This window comes from Eublepharis macularius, chromosome 18 (genome assembly GCF_028583425.1).
Source record: "Eublepharis macularius isolate TG4126 chromosome 18, MPM_Emac_v1.0, whole genome shotgun sequence".
NCBI classification, from domain to species: Eukaryota; Metazoa; Chordata; class Lepidosauria; order Squamata; family Eublepharidae; genus Eublepharis; species Eublepharis macularius.
Genome location: NC_072807.1, coordinates 26018665 through 26038106, shown reverse-complemented (window position 1 = coordinate 26038106; position 19442 = coordinate 26018665). Strand labels below are relative to the sequence as shown.

At 43.2% G+C, this 19442-nt stretch overlaps 1 protein-coding gene across 1 annotated transcript in view; it reads left to right on the top strand.

Moving 5' to 3' along the window:
• Positions 1 to 19442, top strand: part of ADAMTSL3 (ADAMTS like 3) — a 200124-nt gene that overhangs the window by 45736 nt on the left and 134946 nt on the right. The window contains exon 5 of the mRNA XM_055002297.1: positions 9055 to 9291. Within this exon, the coding sequence (XP_054858272.1) occupies positions 9055 to 9291 (237 nt within the window). The remainder of the gene's footprint in view (positions 1 to 9054; positions 9292 to 19442) is intronic.

The window sequence follows — 19442 nt, the reverse complement described above, 5'->3', positions numbered from 1 at the left end:
CTGGCTACCATTGCATCTTCTGACACGTGTTCTCCATATGTCAGATGTCTCATGCAGAGATACTCTTAGATGCATCCTGAAGAGCCCTTGGGCTTCTGTCCATTTTATGCTTTTTCTCATACAAGCTTGGAAATCGAATCCTGAGATACATTTCATTGTTTTTTTTAAAAAAGGCATGCTCAGTTCCTCTGTTTTTCCTTTGTTCTTTACAGAGGTGAATTTTATATTTCAGGACTTCTTTTCACGTTCAGTGAATGTGCAGGTTCTTTGTTGCTCATTTTGGAATGTGATTCTTCTGATGATGCAACTGTTCTGAATCTCCATCACTTTTGCAAATGCAGTTTGTAAAAATAAATTGCCTGCGGTGTTCTTCTTGTCCAGCACTTCAGCTCTCTGACGGGTGGTGCTGTGGAATGTCTCTAGCATCTTCCCCCAGAATGTTTTCACTTTGGATAGCAGGGTTCTGCTTTTATGTTAACTGAAGTGCTCTGCTAATAGATGTTACCACAGAATTGTCTGCAGTCCCAATGTGCGTAGAGCCAGAGAGTCCGAATCGGAGGCAAGAATCCAAGAATGAATCCTCAAACCAGAATTGGGATTGTGCGCTGGGTTGAAGCCTGAGAAATAAGATTGTGCCATGGATAAAACAGAATTAAGATCTTTGGAGTGTGCGCGTGCATGCACGCGTGCGTGTGCATGCATGCGTGCGTGTACCTTGCCGGGCTGAATATTCTTCTGTCCAAATTATTTCCCTGCCCATATAAAACTAGATGCCAAGGAGAAGAGTTTTTCAAACCTCGCTTTCTCCCTAATACTTAATTTTTTTGTGAGAATTATTTTTTCTTGCGGAGGAGGGGTCCGTTGTGTAGCCCACCCCCCCAGTCTGAAGTGGTACATCCCAGACCCAAGTTTGCCACAGGGTCCTGCGCCAAACAACATGTTACATGGTAGATCTGTGATTATGCCTTTGATCCTAAGAGCCCTTTACTGAGTATAAGCCCTACTGTATAAAATCGGACTTACTTCTGAATAGATTTGCTTAGGAATGCTCCTTGTACGTTCCAACGCTTTCTTTTTAATGAAATGCAATCATGAAGCACTATCCATTGATCAGAGAAGCAGCACTGAGGAAGGAAGTGTTTAACCACTGTGTGCTAGCGTGGTGTAGTGGTTAGAGTATTGGGCTAGGATCTGGGAGACTCAGGTTCACATTCTCTCTCTGTCATGAGATCTTGCTGGGTGGCCTTGGACCATTCACAGAGGGGTTTTCCACATTGCATTATTGCATTAGCTCTGGCCCCATACTGGTATATCTGTATACCTTTGTAACAATAGGTATAACAGGTTCTCTGAATTCTCAGCTTTCATTTTTTTAAAAAGTAAATCTTTAGCCCCTTCCCTTGTGTAGATATAAGGGAAAAGGTGTATCTTTGCAACTGAACTAGATATTCTAGTGCTGATTTTTTTTTTAATTGTAAAAGCCCTGGTGACCCAGGGGAAGGAGTGGCCAGTTTGGGGGGAATTGGGACAGGGAAATTACAAGGGAACCTTGTCATTTGAAAGTGCTGCTGCACTTTATTTGCAGCTGCACCAGCCAGGGAGAAACTACAAATCCTATCCACATGTGGAAGACGTCATCATTCTCCTCTCCTCTGTTTTATCCTCACAACAACCCTGTGAGGTAGGTTAGGCTGAGACAGAGGCTCAAGGCTACCCAGCAAAGCTTTAATGCTAGAATGGGGATTTCAACCTGGACGTCTCTGATATTAGTCTGACACTCTAACCACTGCACCACACGGGCTCTTCTGCGTAGCATGTGGTCTGGCCCTTATTGAACAACAACTCTGGATTTTGAGATTATGGGAAGCTGCAGCTCAGCGGATTTCCATTATCTCTGTATCAAGTTCCAAACAGGGACCATCTCTCCCTCCTCCTTCCGACTACAGAGGGAGGCAACAGAAGGAGGGGAGGCTGCTGCTGAGCACCCCTCTGTTGTATCTCCAGCTGAGAATTGCTTCCCCAAAGAACAGTTTGTACTGAACTTTGTCACTTGTATTAGATTTTGATTCCTTTGAGCCACTTGGGGAAGCAAGTGCTGGCTGAAAGGCAGGAGGTATCACAGTTTCATAAGTCATGCCTGGCACTGCTCACGCGCTTTCAAACTTTTTTTTGGTAGTAACCGTAAATACTAGATTTTTTTTTTAAAGTGAGATTCTTAGAAAGCTGGATTCTGACACCAGTGTAACACAGTGTGACTTTTCTCTGTTCCCAAGGGATTGTGGTCCATACACAGCCCTGCTTATAAATGCCATGTGCTTCCTGGACTCAGTAATATTTTGCTATTATAAAATATGACCATTCTGCTCTCCAGTGGGAGGTTCTGGTTAGTGGACACGCTGAATCATTTTAATCTCCTGTAGAACCAGCCAGCGCCTCGCCCACTTTTCTCCCCCTAAAGCAATTGTGGTGCCAGCTGGCTTCTGCTGCAAGACGGCGCATGGCCTGTGAGAAAAAAAAAGAAGACTCAGAATGGCTACAATCTCCCCCCCCCCTTCCTTTGGATGGATTTTCTAATGCTGGAGCCACATAATGGAGCAAGCTGCTGGCACAAGCCAGTGGAACAAACCCTTTTGGTGAGTCAAGGCCGGAGCAGGCCAGACACGGATATCAGATACAACTCCTCGATTGCTCTCCCTTTCCCAAATGGGACCCACCCGTCTTGTACCGCTGGGTCCAGCTGCCTGGAAGTTAAAATGTAAATCTAATCTTTGCGGTACTGTCAGGCAGGCCACAAGCAATATGCAAACCATTATATAAGTTTGACACAGTTCTTATGGGTGCCTGCACGTTACATTTTGGATTTTTCAAAATGTGCTGTCTGAGCGAGGCGGGTGGGGTGGCTACTGGAAGTTGTTGCACGGGGCATAAGAAACTGGAGTTTGGCTGCTTGAGGCTCTTCGGCCCACAAAACCTTATGTGACTAGCAGTGCAATCCTTAGCAGAGTTATGTCCTTCAGTGGATTTAGAGGGTGTAATTCTGTTTCAGATTGCACTATTTCTATTTCAGAATAACCACATTCACACACTTAGCAATGCTTCCCCATACATCTTCCAGCCCTGGGTGTCTCTCAGTTAGGTCTCCAGGAATTCCAGGCTCAACCTATCGCCTAAGCTTCAGTCAGATAACTTTGAAGGTCCTCGAGCAGCCTCACATGCAGTCATCCTGGACTTTTTGTGACTACTTAGAATGAAGAGTTTGTTTGCTTAAAAAATTCACAGCTTTTCCAGCTTTCAAAGAAGTCACAACAATGCAGTACTGAAAATATAAAAACAGAGAGGTTTTAAAATCAGCCTAGTTTTAATGAGCAAAACTTGGGGCAAGTTGAAAGTTTAAATGCCCTTTCCCTTCTGTGCATGGCGGGGCCCACGACGAAGCTGGTAGCAGGCAGCCTATTTCATGGTCCCGATCCATAAGACTTGGAACCACTGCTCTGTGGTACGTACATGGAGTTTGCAATGAGTAGCCTAGAAGTACATTTTGAAGACATCCAGTTGAAGCTAATGTGTACAGGATAGTAGCCTTCTGCGTTTGATTCAGTGCACCAGAACAGTTGCTCCGTGGTTTTAAGAAAAGGCAGGTGAATTCCTTGTGCTCGCCCAAGACTAGCTGAAACTAAAGATCATTTAGCGACAATTAAACACCTTCAGGGTTGAAGCCCTAAAGTCTGGCACGGTCCTTTTCAAAAAGCAAGCCGCTGGACCCACCCAGTTGCTGAGCGTAGAAAAACAGCAGGACTTAATGAGACTCTTCAGTTTGCATATTTGTGTAAGAAACCAGACTATAGATTTAAGGCTTTAAATATTCAAGGAATGTTTTGTTATTTGTAGTTTCCCCCCCTTCCCGTGGAAATCATATAGCATTCTTTGCAATGGTTCTGATTCCAATTTCCAGATAACAGCCCGTTGGGGGAAGGCTATGTATTCTGTTCCCAATTTGAAAATTCTTTGCAGTTATGCATCAGTTCTTTAGGAGCACATTCCTGGGAGTTAGACACAATGGGTCTTACTTCTGAGTAGACCTGCGTAGGATTGCTCTAAGTGCTTGCTTTGTCTGTTCTTGTGAGGAGTATACTCTTGATGATTTCACAGGAGAAAACAGCAGCAAGAATGCATTAGTGTCACAACAAGGGTCACAGCCCCCTTCTTATCCATGACCTCTCAGTCCCTGCACCCTACTCACACAACAAGGTGGTATTTTGTACTGTCTGAACACAACATCTGACATACACACTTCAAGCAGGCCTGGGTGTTGGATAGGCTTGTGCAGTTCAAGCAGTTCCAGTTAATTCCAGCAAAGCATTATCTTGCCACACCGTTGAAGAGATAAAGCTTCTAAAAGCAACAGTCTAGAGTGGGAGAATCTTTGGCCGTATCTCCGAAACTGTAACCGGCTTGCCCAACTTCAGTCACATTTGTTTTACTGGAAAAGCAAGAATATTACTCATCTGCTTTCCTAAGCTTCAGTGACCCCAGTTTACTAGGAACTGTCCTGAGTTTGTAGGGATATGCACAGCATTGTTTAAAAAATATATATACTCCTTATTTGTTTTCACCAATGTCAGTGGAAAACTTATTTCAGCTGTTTTCTACTCTGATGTAGTGGGGCCCACTGGGAGGGCTGGGCAGGCGGAAGTCCAGAAGGGATTTGTGCAGTAAACAAACAGGATGTAAGCGGTTGAAGCAGGAAGAGCAGCCAATGAAAGGGCCTATGTCCATTTCGCCGGCTCACAAGGGAAAAGGAGTTGGTATAAGGAGTTCAGCACCCCGGACAGATCACAAGGAACAGAAAACTTGTTCCAACAAAGGCTCAGAGCCATCAGCCCTTTTATTCTCCCTGGTGTGGTTACTCTTCCCCTGGTTCCATCTTGTTGCCGCAGAGTTCTGGATTGCTAAATGGTAACTACACGGTACACAGTACTTGGGTTGTTAGATGTGTGCTTGCGAGTTCCTTGCTAAGGAAGAGGCACGCGGGACTCGATTTGGAGGGGAAGGGGAAGTGCTTCAGCCTTTCTCCAGCACTGTTTTCCCAAACCAAAATGGCCCCAGGGCTAATTCTTGCCCCATTGAGACCTCCACATGTACTGATGGGGCATGGAAGGTTTCTCTAACAGGCCAAACTTTGTGGCATGGAGGCGCACCATGCTCCTGAGCCAACTTAGAGATAATTTTTTAGACTGAGGCCCAGATGTTACCAAAACTGGGTTTACCATTCTGGTCAGAACTACAAATTACATTCTGTAATGCACCAAGGTTTTTGTTTTTGTTTTAAACCAGAACTAAGGTGGAAAAACCACACCAAAATATGGGTAAGAAAAATTATGGAGCTTATTGTTCCATAAATTGCCTCTTAGGGAAACTAAATGCCTCATCAGTACATTTGGAGCTCTCAGTAAGGCAAGTTGAGTTCTATTTTGGCAGTTGCTCCCTGTTGATACACAATCCTGTCTTTCTAATGAATATCCCCGTGCTGTGTAGAACCTGGCCTTTTCTGTTGGGATACTTCAGTTCTTCTCTAGACTCGTAGCTTCCTCTCTACAACCAACTGATGGATCATTTTAAATTTTTGGTCCCGCTAAAAACCAGTTCATTACACTCAGGAATTCTGTTGATTTCCTCGTCTCCCTTTCCCCCCAGTTCATTTGTTTCACATGTTAGCCCAAGAGCCATAGCAAATAAATACAATAAAACAGTAAGATTATTACAATAGGCGTGACATCTTAAGACACACCAGTTTTTAAATAACAGATAGCCATAATAACATTTATTGATCATAATATCCGCATTTCACCCTCCTGAATTTCTTTTTTTGAGTTTTGCCACCATATGTTGGGGTGTTCATGCTCAAATGTTTAACGTTTGCTGATTTCAAGGTCAATAAAAGTGTAATCCTGCCCTGCCCTGGTTAGCCCAGGAGAGCTTGATCTCATCAGATCTCAGAAGCTAAGTAGGGTCAGCCTTGGTTAGTAATTGGATGGGAGACCTCCAGCGAAGACGAGGGTTGCAGAGGCAGGCAATGGCAAACCACCTCTGTTAGTCTCTTGCCATGAAAACCTCACTAGGAGAGCGACTTGAGGGCACTCTTCTCTCTCCTTCTCGACAGTGCAGTCCTAAACAGAGTTGCCTCATTGGGCTTAGACTGGAGTTACTCTACTTAGGATTGCACTGCAACTCTGTTGCTACATTTTAATGCTGGTACTTAATTTGAACTGCTTTGGTGTTTTTTTGTTGCAGAGGTATTCATTATTATGTTTGTTGTTTACTGTTTTTATTAAAGGCTAGACACGGTCTCTGTAACTATTACGTTGAGAGTGCAGGGTATGACTATTTTAAATGAATGAATGTTGTGGTTATCACATTCTCACTTTACATTTTTAAGTGAATACTTAAGTAAAGTACGTACAGCAGGCCTTTGAACCCTGTCCATGTTAGAGTATCGGAGAATTAACTCTTCCATTATCATTTTTGGCAGTGTTTCGTTGCTTCATTTCAACATTTAGTATGCAAATGAGGGGTCTTGTATCATCTTATGTCAGAATGCATCAGTGTCATTGGTAACTGTATGACGAATGAAAGATTATAAAAGGGTACAGAATTGATTTTTGTCGGCAAATGCAGTTTTTCTTTATGACATGTTACTCTGCTAAAAATCCACGTGGCGTCTACAAATGAAGCCCACCTTAATATGTATGTCGTTTTAATGAAATGAACAAGAATAGTTTTACCATGAAATTGATTTCATCTGGATTTGTAAGCGTATAGCAGTAAAGTTCAGTGGAGTCACAGCGAATAAGTAGGTCCCTGAAATAATATTAATGATATTTCAATCATAAAATGAATTTGCGGTTACCAGTTAAAGCATTTTCTTGGGTTATTAACCAATGCTGTTCACCTGCCTGTGTTTAAAATAAAAATATATGTGTGCCTTAAGATGTTTTTATGGATATTTCGGTGAAATGAGCTACATAAGCTATTCCTCATATATTGCCCAATGAGATTTCTTTCAATCTTTCTTAATCCCTGTGTTTTATATTTCCACTCCTCTATATACTGTTACATACTAATGCTATGATGTGCAGAATATGGAAGTGTTTAAGATAATCCTTTAGGGTCCTATTCATAGGGAAAAAAAGAACTTATTTGGGCCATTTCCGCATAATTTTTTTATGTCCTTCTATGCCAAAAAGTCAGTTGTGCTTTTGCCAGTATGATTTTCTTCCATTTAGAATTTTTTTAAAAAATCTCTCTATTAATCCTCATTTGTTCCATAAATTTTTACCCCCCGCTAATGTTTATTACGGTGCCTTTTCAAACTGGAGAGCGTACATGACAGTAATTGTGAACGAACAGAGTTAATCAGTGCTGTCTTATTGCATAATGGCATTCCATCTTCTCTTAGATCCAGGACTCATCTTTTATCCCAAAGCTGACATAGAGTACTGCGTTTTTCTGCTTTCTGTGTTATTTCTACCTGCTGTAATTCTTACTCTAGCTTACGTAAGGTAAAGGTAGTGCCCCCCCATGGGGGGGGGACGTCGCATCATGAGGTTTTCTTGGCAGACTTTGTTATGGGGTGGTTTGCCATTGCCTTCCCCAGTGATCTACACTTTACCCCCAGGATACTGGGTACTCATTTTACCGACCTTGGAAGGATGGAGGGCTGAGAGCCAAGTTACAAGTGATGCCTTACACAGGTTGGACACTTGTCAGTTTACCTCAAGTTTTGATGGGAAATGTAGGCGTCCTGGTTTTACAGCTTGGCCCTCCGTTACAGCTGCAAGACCAGGATGCCTACATTTCCCATCAAAACTTGAGGGAAGCTGACAAGTGTCCAGCCTGTGTCGGGCATCACTTGTAGCTTGGCTCTGAGTTAACCTTGAGTTGGCTATTTGAACCCAGCTTCTGCCAGGATTGAACTCAGGTTGTGAGCAGAGCTTGGGCTGCAGTACTGCAGCTTACCACTCTGTGCCACGGGGCTCTTACTCTAGCTTATGAACATAAAGAAGAACCCTGCCGGCTCAGACCTGTGGTCCACCTAGCTAGCATCCTTTATCACACACAGATGCCAACAGTTGCCCTGTAGGGCCATTAAACAGGACATAGAGGCCAAGGCTTTCTTCTGACATTGCCTTCCAACACAGGTATTTAGAGGTTGCCTGCTGCTGAATATGGAGGTTCCCATCTTGAATTGGTCTAATCGTCTTTTAAAGCCCTCTGTGCTTGAGGCCATCACAGCCTCAAGTGTCAGAGAATCCCACAATTTAATTACTGAGTAGAGAAGTATGTCATTTTGTCCATCCTGAATCTATTCCCTGTCATCTTCACTGGGTGCCTTCTGGGTGTGTGTGGTGCCCTCAAGGCAAAGGTGGCTTTTGGCGTCCCCTGGTGGGGTTTTCATGGCAAGAGACTATCAGAGGGGTTTTGCCGTTGCCTGCCTCTGCAACCCTGGTCTTCACTGGAGGTCTCCCATCCAATTACTAACCAAGGCCGACCCTGCTTAGCTTCTGAGATCTGACGAGACCTCAGAAGGCTCAGAGGCTCACCTGGGCTATCCAGGTCAAGGCGGGTGCCTTCTCACTTCCAGTATTACGGATTAAAAAGTCTTCTCTACTCACTTTCTCTACCCCATGCTTAATTTTAAAAAAAAACCTTTATCATACCCGCCTTTAGCTATCCACCCCCTAAAGTTTCTAGGACCCTGAGATGAAAAACTGTATCTGCAGGTCAAGATTCATGGGAAGCCACGCTAAATTCCTTTTATCCTTTTACATACCTGACAAGAGTCCCCCAAGGATGTCGAATCCCTTTCTTTATATGTTGGCAATTTGGCTTTTTGCTGCTTTCATGAATAGTGTGAGCCATCCCCTCGGCTGTGAGTTTGATGATGAAGAGTGAAGCCATTCTTTCTACCCTCCTCTTGCTTTACGGTCGTTGATAAACATGCAGGTGATTTCTTAAGTGAAAATATGCTCTATTAAACCCCCTTTTCTTTTTCAGGACTGCCCTTCAGAAGCTGGAGATTTCCGGGCCCAGCAGTGTTCTGCCTACAACGATGTCAAATACCAAGGGCATTTTTATGAATGGGTTCCTGTCTATGGCGATTCCAGCTCCCCATGTGCCTTGAAGTGCCAAGCTTTGGGGAAACCCTTGGTGGTGGAGCTTGCCCCCAAAGTCCTGGATGGCACTCGCTGTAATGCCAAATCCCTGGACATGTGCATCAGTGGGATATGCCAGGTATGGCGGTGTTTGCAAATCTCTGCGCTCTGAACTTTTCCCTTGTACATTGAATAGGGTGGACTTGCATGAACGTACAAAGCTGCCTTTATTTTATTTTATTTTATTTTATTTTATTTTATTTTATTTTATTTTATTTTATTTTATTTTATTTTATTTTATTTACTTTCAATTTCTATTCCACCGTCTGCAAACTGGCAGGCTCAGGGCAGATTACATTCTGTAAAAATTACATTTTATGATTGTAAAACAGCAATATAAAACAGTACAATATCAATATTTTAAAAAGATGCGGCCTCTGGGTCAAGTCATGGGTGATAAGTGAGCGGGTCTCCTCGTGTCTTCAGTTTTTTTTTTAAAGTGGCCCCTTCTGTGCCCATGCGCAGATGCATCTACACATTGCCAGATTTTGCGCCGTGATAATATTGCACTGCAGCAATCATTTGTGACTGGATTTTCCTGTGCGGCATTTCAGTTGCAAATTGTGTGATGATTACGCAGTATCCAGCAGAGCCTGGATGTGTCCCAAGAGATGGGATGATTTAGGCTGGCACCGTGGCACCGGTTTGAAGGCGTTAACCCTTTTCCTCTGTGTAATTTCCCAGATAGAACCCCCCCCCCACACACACACACCCTTAGCTTGGTATCTCACTCAACCTTGTTTTGGATCATCTTGTTTTGTGCTTGTAGCTGGTTGCCCTGGCCCATATTGTGGTAGATTGGTAGTAAGGACGTCATGACATCTGTGGGGCCCTTGCTTCTTCTTGACTAAAATATAAAAGAGTCCAGTAGCATCTTTAAGACTAACCAGCTTTACTGTAGCAGAAGCTTTCGAGAACCACAGTCCTCTTCGTCAGATGCCTCTATGGTTCTTGAAAGCTTAGGCTACAGTAAAGTTGGTTAGTCTTAAAGGTGCTACTGGACTCTTCTCTATTTTGCTACTGCAAACTAACACGGCTAACTCCTCTGCTTCTTGACTAAGGATTCCACCCCTGACTTATTCTCATGCAGTTGTCATTCTCTTGTGCCAGATGTGTTCAAACATTTCTACTAGTTCCTTGTGACACCTGTGGAGTGAAGATTTATGAAACACTTTTTGGTTTTGAATGCCATATCTGTTTGATTTGTGGATGAAGGTAGCACTTAGACTGCTTCATGAGGAATGTGGCGAAGCAGTGTGAAATTAGAAGCCATTGGGAGGGGGAAAAAAGAACCTCCTATAATGAGGAGTAGGCCCAAATGTTAAAGGGACATTTTTAAGAGTACCTTTCTGCATAATCAGGGGGGTTTTTTGGCCAGTAAATGTGTTGTTTTCTCCATTTGGGACCTTACCCCCGGATTGTTTCTATTGTGGGGATATTGCCGTTTCCTGAGTTCCCTCTCTGGGCCAACCTGCACTTGAACTATGGGATTAGCTAACTGAGCTCCTGGAGTGAAGGTTGCTTCCGCATAAGAATGATTCCCTCGTAGAGTGCTTTGCTAATACAGAGGCATTTGCAGCAGTAATAGAGGCGGGCGGGGGGGGGGGGAATGAGGATCACATGATTTACTACAACCAATCATGGTAACTCTGGTGAGGATAAATGTAGTTCAGGGCCATGAGAGAAAAGACTGCCAGCTAACCATAACAAAGATGTGAATAATCTAAGGATTTCAGATCAATCGGACCATTATTTTATTTAGTTGTAGAGCCAAATATGAAAAGTATTTAATTTGGGTAAACAAGATCCTGGAGTTAATAATAAGGGCTTGCGTTTTTCTTATGCAATGCAAGGAATGAATCAGTCCTGAATATATGTTGGAAAATAGGCAGCAGCGGGGCATGGAAAGTCGCACTTTCAGTTTGCCATCCTGGACAGTGCCCCATAAACCAACGGGATATTTCCTACTCCTTGGTTTTCAGACAGGAATAAATTTTACCTAGAATGTGTATGGTTTTGCAATTAAGTCTCTTTTCTGCAAAGCATCTATGGCTCTATTAAATGCCTGAATGTGTGCAACTTGAAAACACTTGACATGGTTGATGAGCAGAGTAGGTGTGTACTTGGGGAAAAAGTGAGACATTTGGCAAAAGTGAAGTGTTGGGATTATGACAGCCTTTCTGTGTATGTGCGTTGGGGTTTGGAGTGATTTTAATGTATTCTTCATTCTTGCCTACCAATCATTCCGACACGTAGTAGTTTAGCCACCTCTGTTTAATGCCAACTTGTCACACCTAAAAGAAGAAAAGCTCTCTCTCCTCCCTCCTCATTTCCCTTCTGTCATTTATAGAATAGGAAAAACGTACAGCTGTTTGCCAAGGGGAGCTTTCTTAATGTGTGCTACTGTATTTATAGCATCTTTCCCAAATGGAGGCAGGCAGTGTTCTGTGTTGAATTAGAGCAGCGCCCTTCATTTCAGGTGTTATTTGAACTGTAGGGTAGTGGCCAGGTGGGCAAAGGACACAGGGCACACAGCAAAAAAGTGTGTTCTGGGCATGCACATTGGCATTTTTACAGAAGTCTTCCATGAAATTTAACGTCTAGCGAAGGATTCAGGGCCAGTTTGATTTACTGGTACCAGCTAGCCACATCCTGTGCTCATTGAGCATCTTGCACATAATGCAGAGAAAAACGCCTGATTACCACCGTGGCCTGTAAGTTGCACTTCTCTCTCTTCCTCCCCCTTTTTAAAAAACCCAGCCTGATAAAGAGCTCTGGAGAACTTGGAAGGTTGCATGTTGTGTTGTGTTGTGGTGTTTGGGTTGGCCTTAACAAAAGGTATGATACGGAGTTGTATTTCGCCATGGACGATCTTAGTGATTCTGAGGTCTGGGCAAAAGTCCGGGATGCCCCATGCTGTCAGACACTTCCACACCGGGGAGAAGCAAGGTCACTGCTGCTGCCAGAGCCCCAAAGGGGGCAGGTGCAAGTACCGTCAGAAGACTCCTCTCCCCCCATTCCTTTGAGGGGGCAGAGCTGTGGGCAGTCACAGCACCCCTCAGCACAAGGCCCTGGGGTGGCTGCCCCTGTTGCCCATTTGCTAATACTGCCCCTGGATTTTGCTATGGACCAATATAACCACTCAATCTTTTTAATGGGGGGGGGGGGTCTGTTTCAATATTACCAGAAGTTAGCTACTGCAGGGGGAAAAAGAATCTGGGGACTTGCATTAGGTAATCATATAATAATAACATTTGATTTATATACCGTCCTTCAGGATGACTTAACACCCACTCAGAGTGGTTTACAAAGTATGTCATTATTATTCGCACTCAACAACAATCACCCTGTGAGGTGGGTGGGACTGAGAGAGGTCCTAGAAGCTGTGACTGACCCAAGGTCACCCAGCTGGCTTCAAGTGGAGAAGTGGGGAATCAAACCCGGTTCTTCAGATTAGAGTCCCACGCTCTTAACCATTACACCAAACTGACTCAAAATACTATGACAATTTGGCTTATATTGACTCTTAGCCCACCAACTTAAATTATTCTCCAGCATTTTAATATAAGGACCACTACATTTTCCCTTTGTACTTTGCTTTTCAAAGTCTTTGCAGAAGGCATTACTTGGGTATCGTTTTTTGTTAGTCTGTCTGTAAGCCATTGGGACGCTTACCTGGAGAAAGAGGAGAGACTCAGGATAGAGAATATGTTCCCTGCTTGCATCTTGCTACCTTGCTGTCACGGGCCACTTTGGAGTGCTATTTGGTCATTGTTGGACTGGCAGGAGAAAGACCTTCATTATTAGCCTATCCCATGTAATTCCCAGTTGCAGACTGCAGTATGAGGATTGGAAGGAGAATTGAGGCCCAGTGGCCAACTGAGACTCCGACCAAAAGCTTTAGTGAAAGATGCCAACTTTTAAAGTATTTTATGGGGGCTGGCTGATAAAGTTTAAGCCTTTTTGCAAAGGGCAGCCCTCAGATGTATCACATGTGGAAATTTTCTTAGCATCTAACATGGCTTCCTTTTGTGCTTTTAAGAGAAGAGGCGTTCTACGATCAATACTGTCATTTTCCTGTAAAAAGAAAAAAAATGATAGCAAACGGCGGCCACAGAGAACGAGAATGGAGACTCACGGGAGTGGACTGCCGCTTGCAACGCTCAAGGCTGCCGAGTCCTGGCATCCACTCATGAAAGCCGCCGAAAGCTTGGCCGAGGCTTTTACAGTGAACTCATCTAAGTAAACATGTCACGGTGCTGATGTGGATCTCTTGGCTTTTGTGCCTGGGAGCAAGCTAAGCATTTGCGCTACGGAGGAAAGAGGGCTCGTATGTCTCTTCTCCCACTAGTGGCTGCTGTTTTTGCTCATTCCTTGTCTCTGAATCTTTGGCAAGTTCCGCAGCAAAAGCTATCAAGCCCTTTAACACAAGCATGATTTCACTTCCAGCTGTTTTCATAACACCGAGGGTCTTTGCTAGACTTGCTATGCTTTGGTACTTCTCCTTCCTGCCCTCCAGTTCCAATAGAATGTCGGGGGGAGCACGGTGTGTCATTTTTTGGCACCCCTTAATAGTAACTGCTCCTTTTCGTGGGTTATTTGCCATCTCCCTTCACACATGAATTCAAAGCAAACAGTGTCCTTATCAGAGGAAATAAAGGTCCTGGATCCAGGTCCCTGAGAGGTTGAACTTGCTACTGAGGGAGTTTTAAAAAAATAACCTGAAGAGGGTTGCAGAGGAGGGGAAAGTTTCTGGGAAAGTTATTTTGGGGGCCCCTTGAGAACGCAAGGCTCAGATCAGCCAGACCTCTCAGTCATGACTTTGTCTGCCGACTGCCACTGCCCGGCTCTTGTTACCAAATAAAATATTTAGAGTTCCTATGTTAAAAACTGGTCTGAGTTTTCGAAAACCCCTCCTGCCAGGGAGATAATGAAAAGTTTTCCTTTAAAGAAAACCTTTTATGAGGGAGCAGAGTAGCACGTATCTCAATTGGAGGGTGGGTAGGGGGAAGAAACAAAATTTAAATCCAGTCTTCAGGTCAGGAGGACTTGTATGTAGTAAACCATTTATCACTGCCGATATCTTTGGCAAGGCCAGTTTCTCAGCCTGCCTCTGGTTGCTGCTGTTTTCCGTTTATCTGTTGCGCTGTTACATAGCATTGGCTGCTTTCTCATTTGACTTATATGAAGCTATTATTCTTATCTTCTTTCTTGGAACAAAACCCCTACTCCCAGCCAGTCACTTACATAGAATTTTTTAAAAATCATGGAAAATGCTAGGCTAAATGGAAATCTTTTTCCAGGCAGTTGTCAAAAGGATCAAATGGGAGGTGATTCCTTGTTTTGGGCTCGTGAGATGAACAACAGCTAATATCAGCAAAAAAGAAAAGAGACGGCGTTTCAAAAGGCCATAAATGTTGGCCTGTTTTGCAACATGTGATTCGTATCTAGCTCCTCCTTGCTGCGCTGCTTGCCAGAGTTCCATGCTACTTAATGCTTTCTGGGTGCTGTTCTTGACGGGCTTTGATCTTGCCGGATTTGGTTACCTGTACATACTGCCTGATTCGTAGAGCTGAGCTAGTCCTACCGCTAGGCAGGGCAAGGTGAACTTTTTTGGCCAGCAGATTTAGTGGTTGTACTTCAAGGGCCATCAAATTATCAATTATTTTGTTGGTCGTTATAATTTCACTACAGCCCCAGGGAACCTTTTGGACTTCTTCTCCAAGACCCAAGACATCTTGGGCTGCCTACTGACTTGGAGTATGCATGGACTCAATGCAGTTCCTTGAATGCCGGTGTAACCATGATACTTGGAGGTAGAATCCTTCTTGGTTTGTTTTTTGGTGGGGTGAGTGAGAGCTGTAGCACCATAGTGGTTAAGTGGTTGGGCTGTGAATCAGCACTCTGCTGGTTCAGTTCCCACTACTGCCATGAGCTCTGCAGGTGGCCTTAGGTAAGCCACTCCTCTCAACTCCAGCTATATTGTGGGCATAATAACACTGACTTTGTTCGCTGGTCTAAGTAAGCACACTGTTGTTATTATTATATTTCAAAGCTATAATAGCAAGCATACCCTTTGTTTTCTCTGATTAACACAGCTCTGTTCCAGTGGGGCTAGATTGTTTGTGTGATAGAGACAGAAATTTTAGATTATGTCTACATAGCCCCCCACTCCACCGCACATTCCGTTTAGACCTGACTTGGGACCACTGTGCAGGAGAAGGCAAAATTCCTAACTTCTCGTCTACACTGTTTATGTTGGCTGAAACACCCTGGCCGTTTCCACACGTCTTACCTGCCTGTGGAACATCATGCGAAAGACCCAGAGGACAGCATCTTCTCACGCGAAATCCCTGTAGCTCCTGGGCTGTTTCAGCCACCAAAAACAGCAGAGGGGAGACAGCAGGAATGCCTCCTTCTGCCATGCAGGGGTCCTAATCCAAATCAGGCTCCGCTGTGCATTTACCAGGGTGGATAAAAATCAATGATTTTAAAAAAAATCAGATTTTTTAAATTTAAATTGGATTTTTTTAATTTAAATTGGATTTTTTAAATTTAAATTGGATTTTTTTTAAATAAAATGCTTTTTGAGGAAAATATATTACCATCCAAAGGTTATTCCATCATGAAATAAAGATTAGTTTTTAATTATGTAGAATAAGGCTGTATATGTTTAATTTTTTTGGTAAATAAATCCCATTAATCCATTCACAATGTCATGCTCTTCCAGATGTTTTTGTAAGATTATTGGGCAGTTTCTCTGCCTACAAGATATTATCACAGATGCTTGGTTTTGCAGTTCTCAAAACTGAATTTGTGTCAGCTCAGCAGAGATCACATGCCTCTTCTTCACAGCAAAAATGTTATAACATGAACAGAGTTGAGAAAAAGACCTTAATCCTATTGTTCTACAAACCTGTGAAGACAGAATCAACCCCTCCAGTGCTAAGTTTCAAGAAGTTCAGTGAATAGAAACAATATTTTTCTGATTGTTTGGAGTGGAATAGATCTGCACAAGAAGAAACTAAGTGTGAGGAGGGAGGGGCAAGCAGTACAAAATGAAAGTGAAACTTTTTGAGCACAATACTGCACAAGTCTTTGCCTCTTTTGTGTGTGTGACCTGAGGTTTATCACATTCTTTCCTTGGAGGAAAAAACCTATAATGGCAGCAGGCCGTAAAAGAGACCCAGTTTGGGAATACTTTAATGAAGTTCCTTTACCTATCGGTAAGGCAGGCATCTACTTGCATATTAAAGTTATACCAGCAAAAATTAGTCTTTATGTAGAAAACTATGATTTAAATCAAGCCTTAATGACTAGTGATTTAAATTGTGATTTAAATCGTGATTTAAATCAGTTTGATTTAAATCAAATCCACCCTGGCATTTACTCATGAGTTGCCTCCAGGAACTAGCCGCTACAGTATAGCTGCAGTGAACTCATGCAGTCAGTAACATCTAGTTAGGCTCTCAGTCTCTGTTTATGTTGTGTCAGCTCTGATGCCAAGAGGGATTATCCAGCCCTGGCATAGGCCCCTCCTGTGAATGTCAAGCTGAAATATCTGCTCAGCTGATCCTCCGTCAGGTGGAATCTGCATAGCGGCTATGGCTTACTCCGGAATTGCTGAAGTGGTCGGGGACCTTAATTGGCATGTATCCCGATACTTTATTGAACATGGTCCTAAAGCTGATGATTGCTTCCTATCACGATCACACAAGAAGGATTGTGACAAACGAGACGGAGAGCTGTAGAAACTCAAAATAAAGATTCAGCATACCTTCTCATCTAACCTAATTTTTGAGAATATCACCACTGCAGTTGGTAAAATTATTACATTATGTAGGGCTTGTGAACACAGCCTGTAGTTGTTTGTTAAATTTTGAGAATTGGACAGCGTATATCTGGGGGTTTTCTTTGCAAGCGGAAACAGCATGTATCAGTGATATTGATTTCATTGAGAGCTACTTGTGTGGCCTGCCCCACAGACTTTGGGTTGCAAATGCTTCTGAAACCTCAGGTGCCGAGCGAGCGGTTCAAATGGGCCATGCAGAGGGTAAAAGAGTAACATTGTGTGTGTGTAGTCGGAAAAGCAGGTGATAATGTAACGGTCCCTTTCATTATTTATTTGTAATTTTTTTAAAAAAAAGAAAAATAAGCCAGAGCCCACCAGAGCCCAGGCCAACAACACTGTTCAGTCAATGAATGTTTTGTGTCTGGCGTGGTTTTTTTGATCCGTAAGGGTGATGCGTAAGGAGGCGAGCTTGCACCATTCTGTCGTGGGTGGTCTGTAATCTCCCAAGCTTCCCCGCCTCATGCTTCAGTACATTTTAAAATGAGAATTTAATATTTTTTGCAGCACTCTTTATTTTATGAGATGGAAGTGGGTTTGCATAACGGAGGAATCTTTGTCTGATGTTGGTCCCTGGATATATTAAAAATGTTTGCAGAAAATATGTGGAAAAGCTACTTGGAAGCTGTGAATTTCATGCAATACATATCCCCTCCTCTCTTTTTTTGTTTTTCTTCATATCATAATATTCTTTTCAGGGAAATCATCATAATTCTTTGCTTTTGTATGTGTGTGACTAAGAAGATGCATTGTTGGTTGTATATTAGGTTAAATAGCAAACAGTTCTCGTGTGTGTGTGTTGAGATGCAGATGGGTCGTCAGGTTTATTTAATAGACGTGAGAACAGTTTTTGCTTGGTTCTGACGTCACGGCAAATCTACGAATGAAACCGCAATGGCGACATAAAGGAACCTGCTTCATAGTGGCTTGCACAATCCCAAATCTCACATTCTTTCATGCACGGTGAGCTGATGAAGTTGGGGCAAACCATAGCTTGTTTTTACATCTGAACCAACAGACTTTTGGCTTGGGCCAGCTCCTGCACAGACCAAGATTCCTAACTTGGGAACAAAACGCTCTTTTGAATCCTGGTTCTGCTAGGCAAACAGAAGCCATGGTTTGCTAGTTCTCATGTGACAGCCAATTGCGGTTTATCAAAAAAATCTGGGGAAAGCTAATGATTTCACTGCACAGGAGTGGGCAGAGATAGCAGCCATCACACTAACTTCTTCAATTAATGGGCAAATCCATGGTTTGTAGCAATGGCTGAGCCAAGTCAACATGACCAGAATGTCTTTTTTTTTTTTAATTCCCTTCCCCAGTCTTTTGCTTGTTCAAAAAAAAAAAATCACTTGTTTACACATTCATATATACAGAGGGGTTGCGGCTTAAATGAAACATGGGTTGAAAGGATTAGACTTCAATATATAGATTTACGGCCATGCGAGCAGGCATGGGAAACGGCATGACACGGCATATGTTTCCCATGGTAAATTTGATTCTCATGCTTCTATTGACATTAAAAGGAATTCCCAGAGCTGTATTTAAAATTCCCTGTTATCTGTTGTGCACGTGCCAAGAAGCTTTGCTTCACGGATACGGACAAGAGAGAAAGAGAGAGAGAGAGAGAATATAATATGCAATAGATGAGTTTGGAGGCATTCAGTGGTTTTAAAGAGAACTGAAGATGGTGTGGAAAAGATGGCTTTGCTTTCCATGTTGTAGCTCGTGGAGCAGAAACGGCAGTCACTTATCGATGTTAAGTTTGGCAAGCTTGGACCATAAGCGGGACCTATTGATTGAATCGAATGCGGCAGCCAAGTCAACAAATGCTACATAAAGTGTCTTTGTTGGCCCATTTATTCCATGAGTAAGCCAGTTGTACATACACACTTATTTGATCCTCTTGGTGCCTCTCGTCAAATGGGCTTTTTGAAATTACACAAAAGCTTGCAGAACCTGTTGAACAGAGTGGAAAAGAGCAATCAGTGCACGCGTGCTGCAAGCTATGGATCCGTTGTTAAAAACCAAGGCTGTTTTGTGACAGTTTTGTGCCCTGACCTGGATAGCCCAGGTGAGCCTGATCTTGTCGGATCTCAGAAGCTAAGCAGGATCAGCCTTGGTTAGTAATTGGATGGGAGACCTCCAACGAAGACCAGGGTTGCAGAGGCAGGCAATGGCAAACCACCTCTGTTAGTCTCTTGCCATGAAAATCCCACCACGGGTTGCCATAAGTCAGCTATGACTTGATGGCCCTCTTCACCATCACCACTCATCGGTACTGGGTTACTGGCATCTTTGGGTGGAGGGGGCTCTCCCAGCTGATGACAGGGAAATCACTGGAAATCAGTGCGACCTTATATATGAATACCGGCACCTTC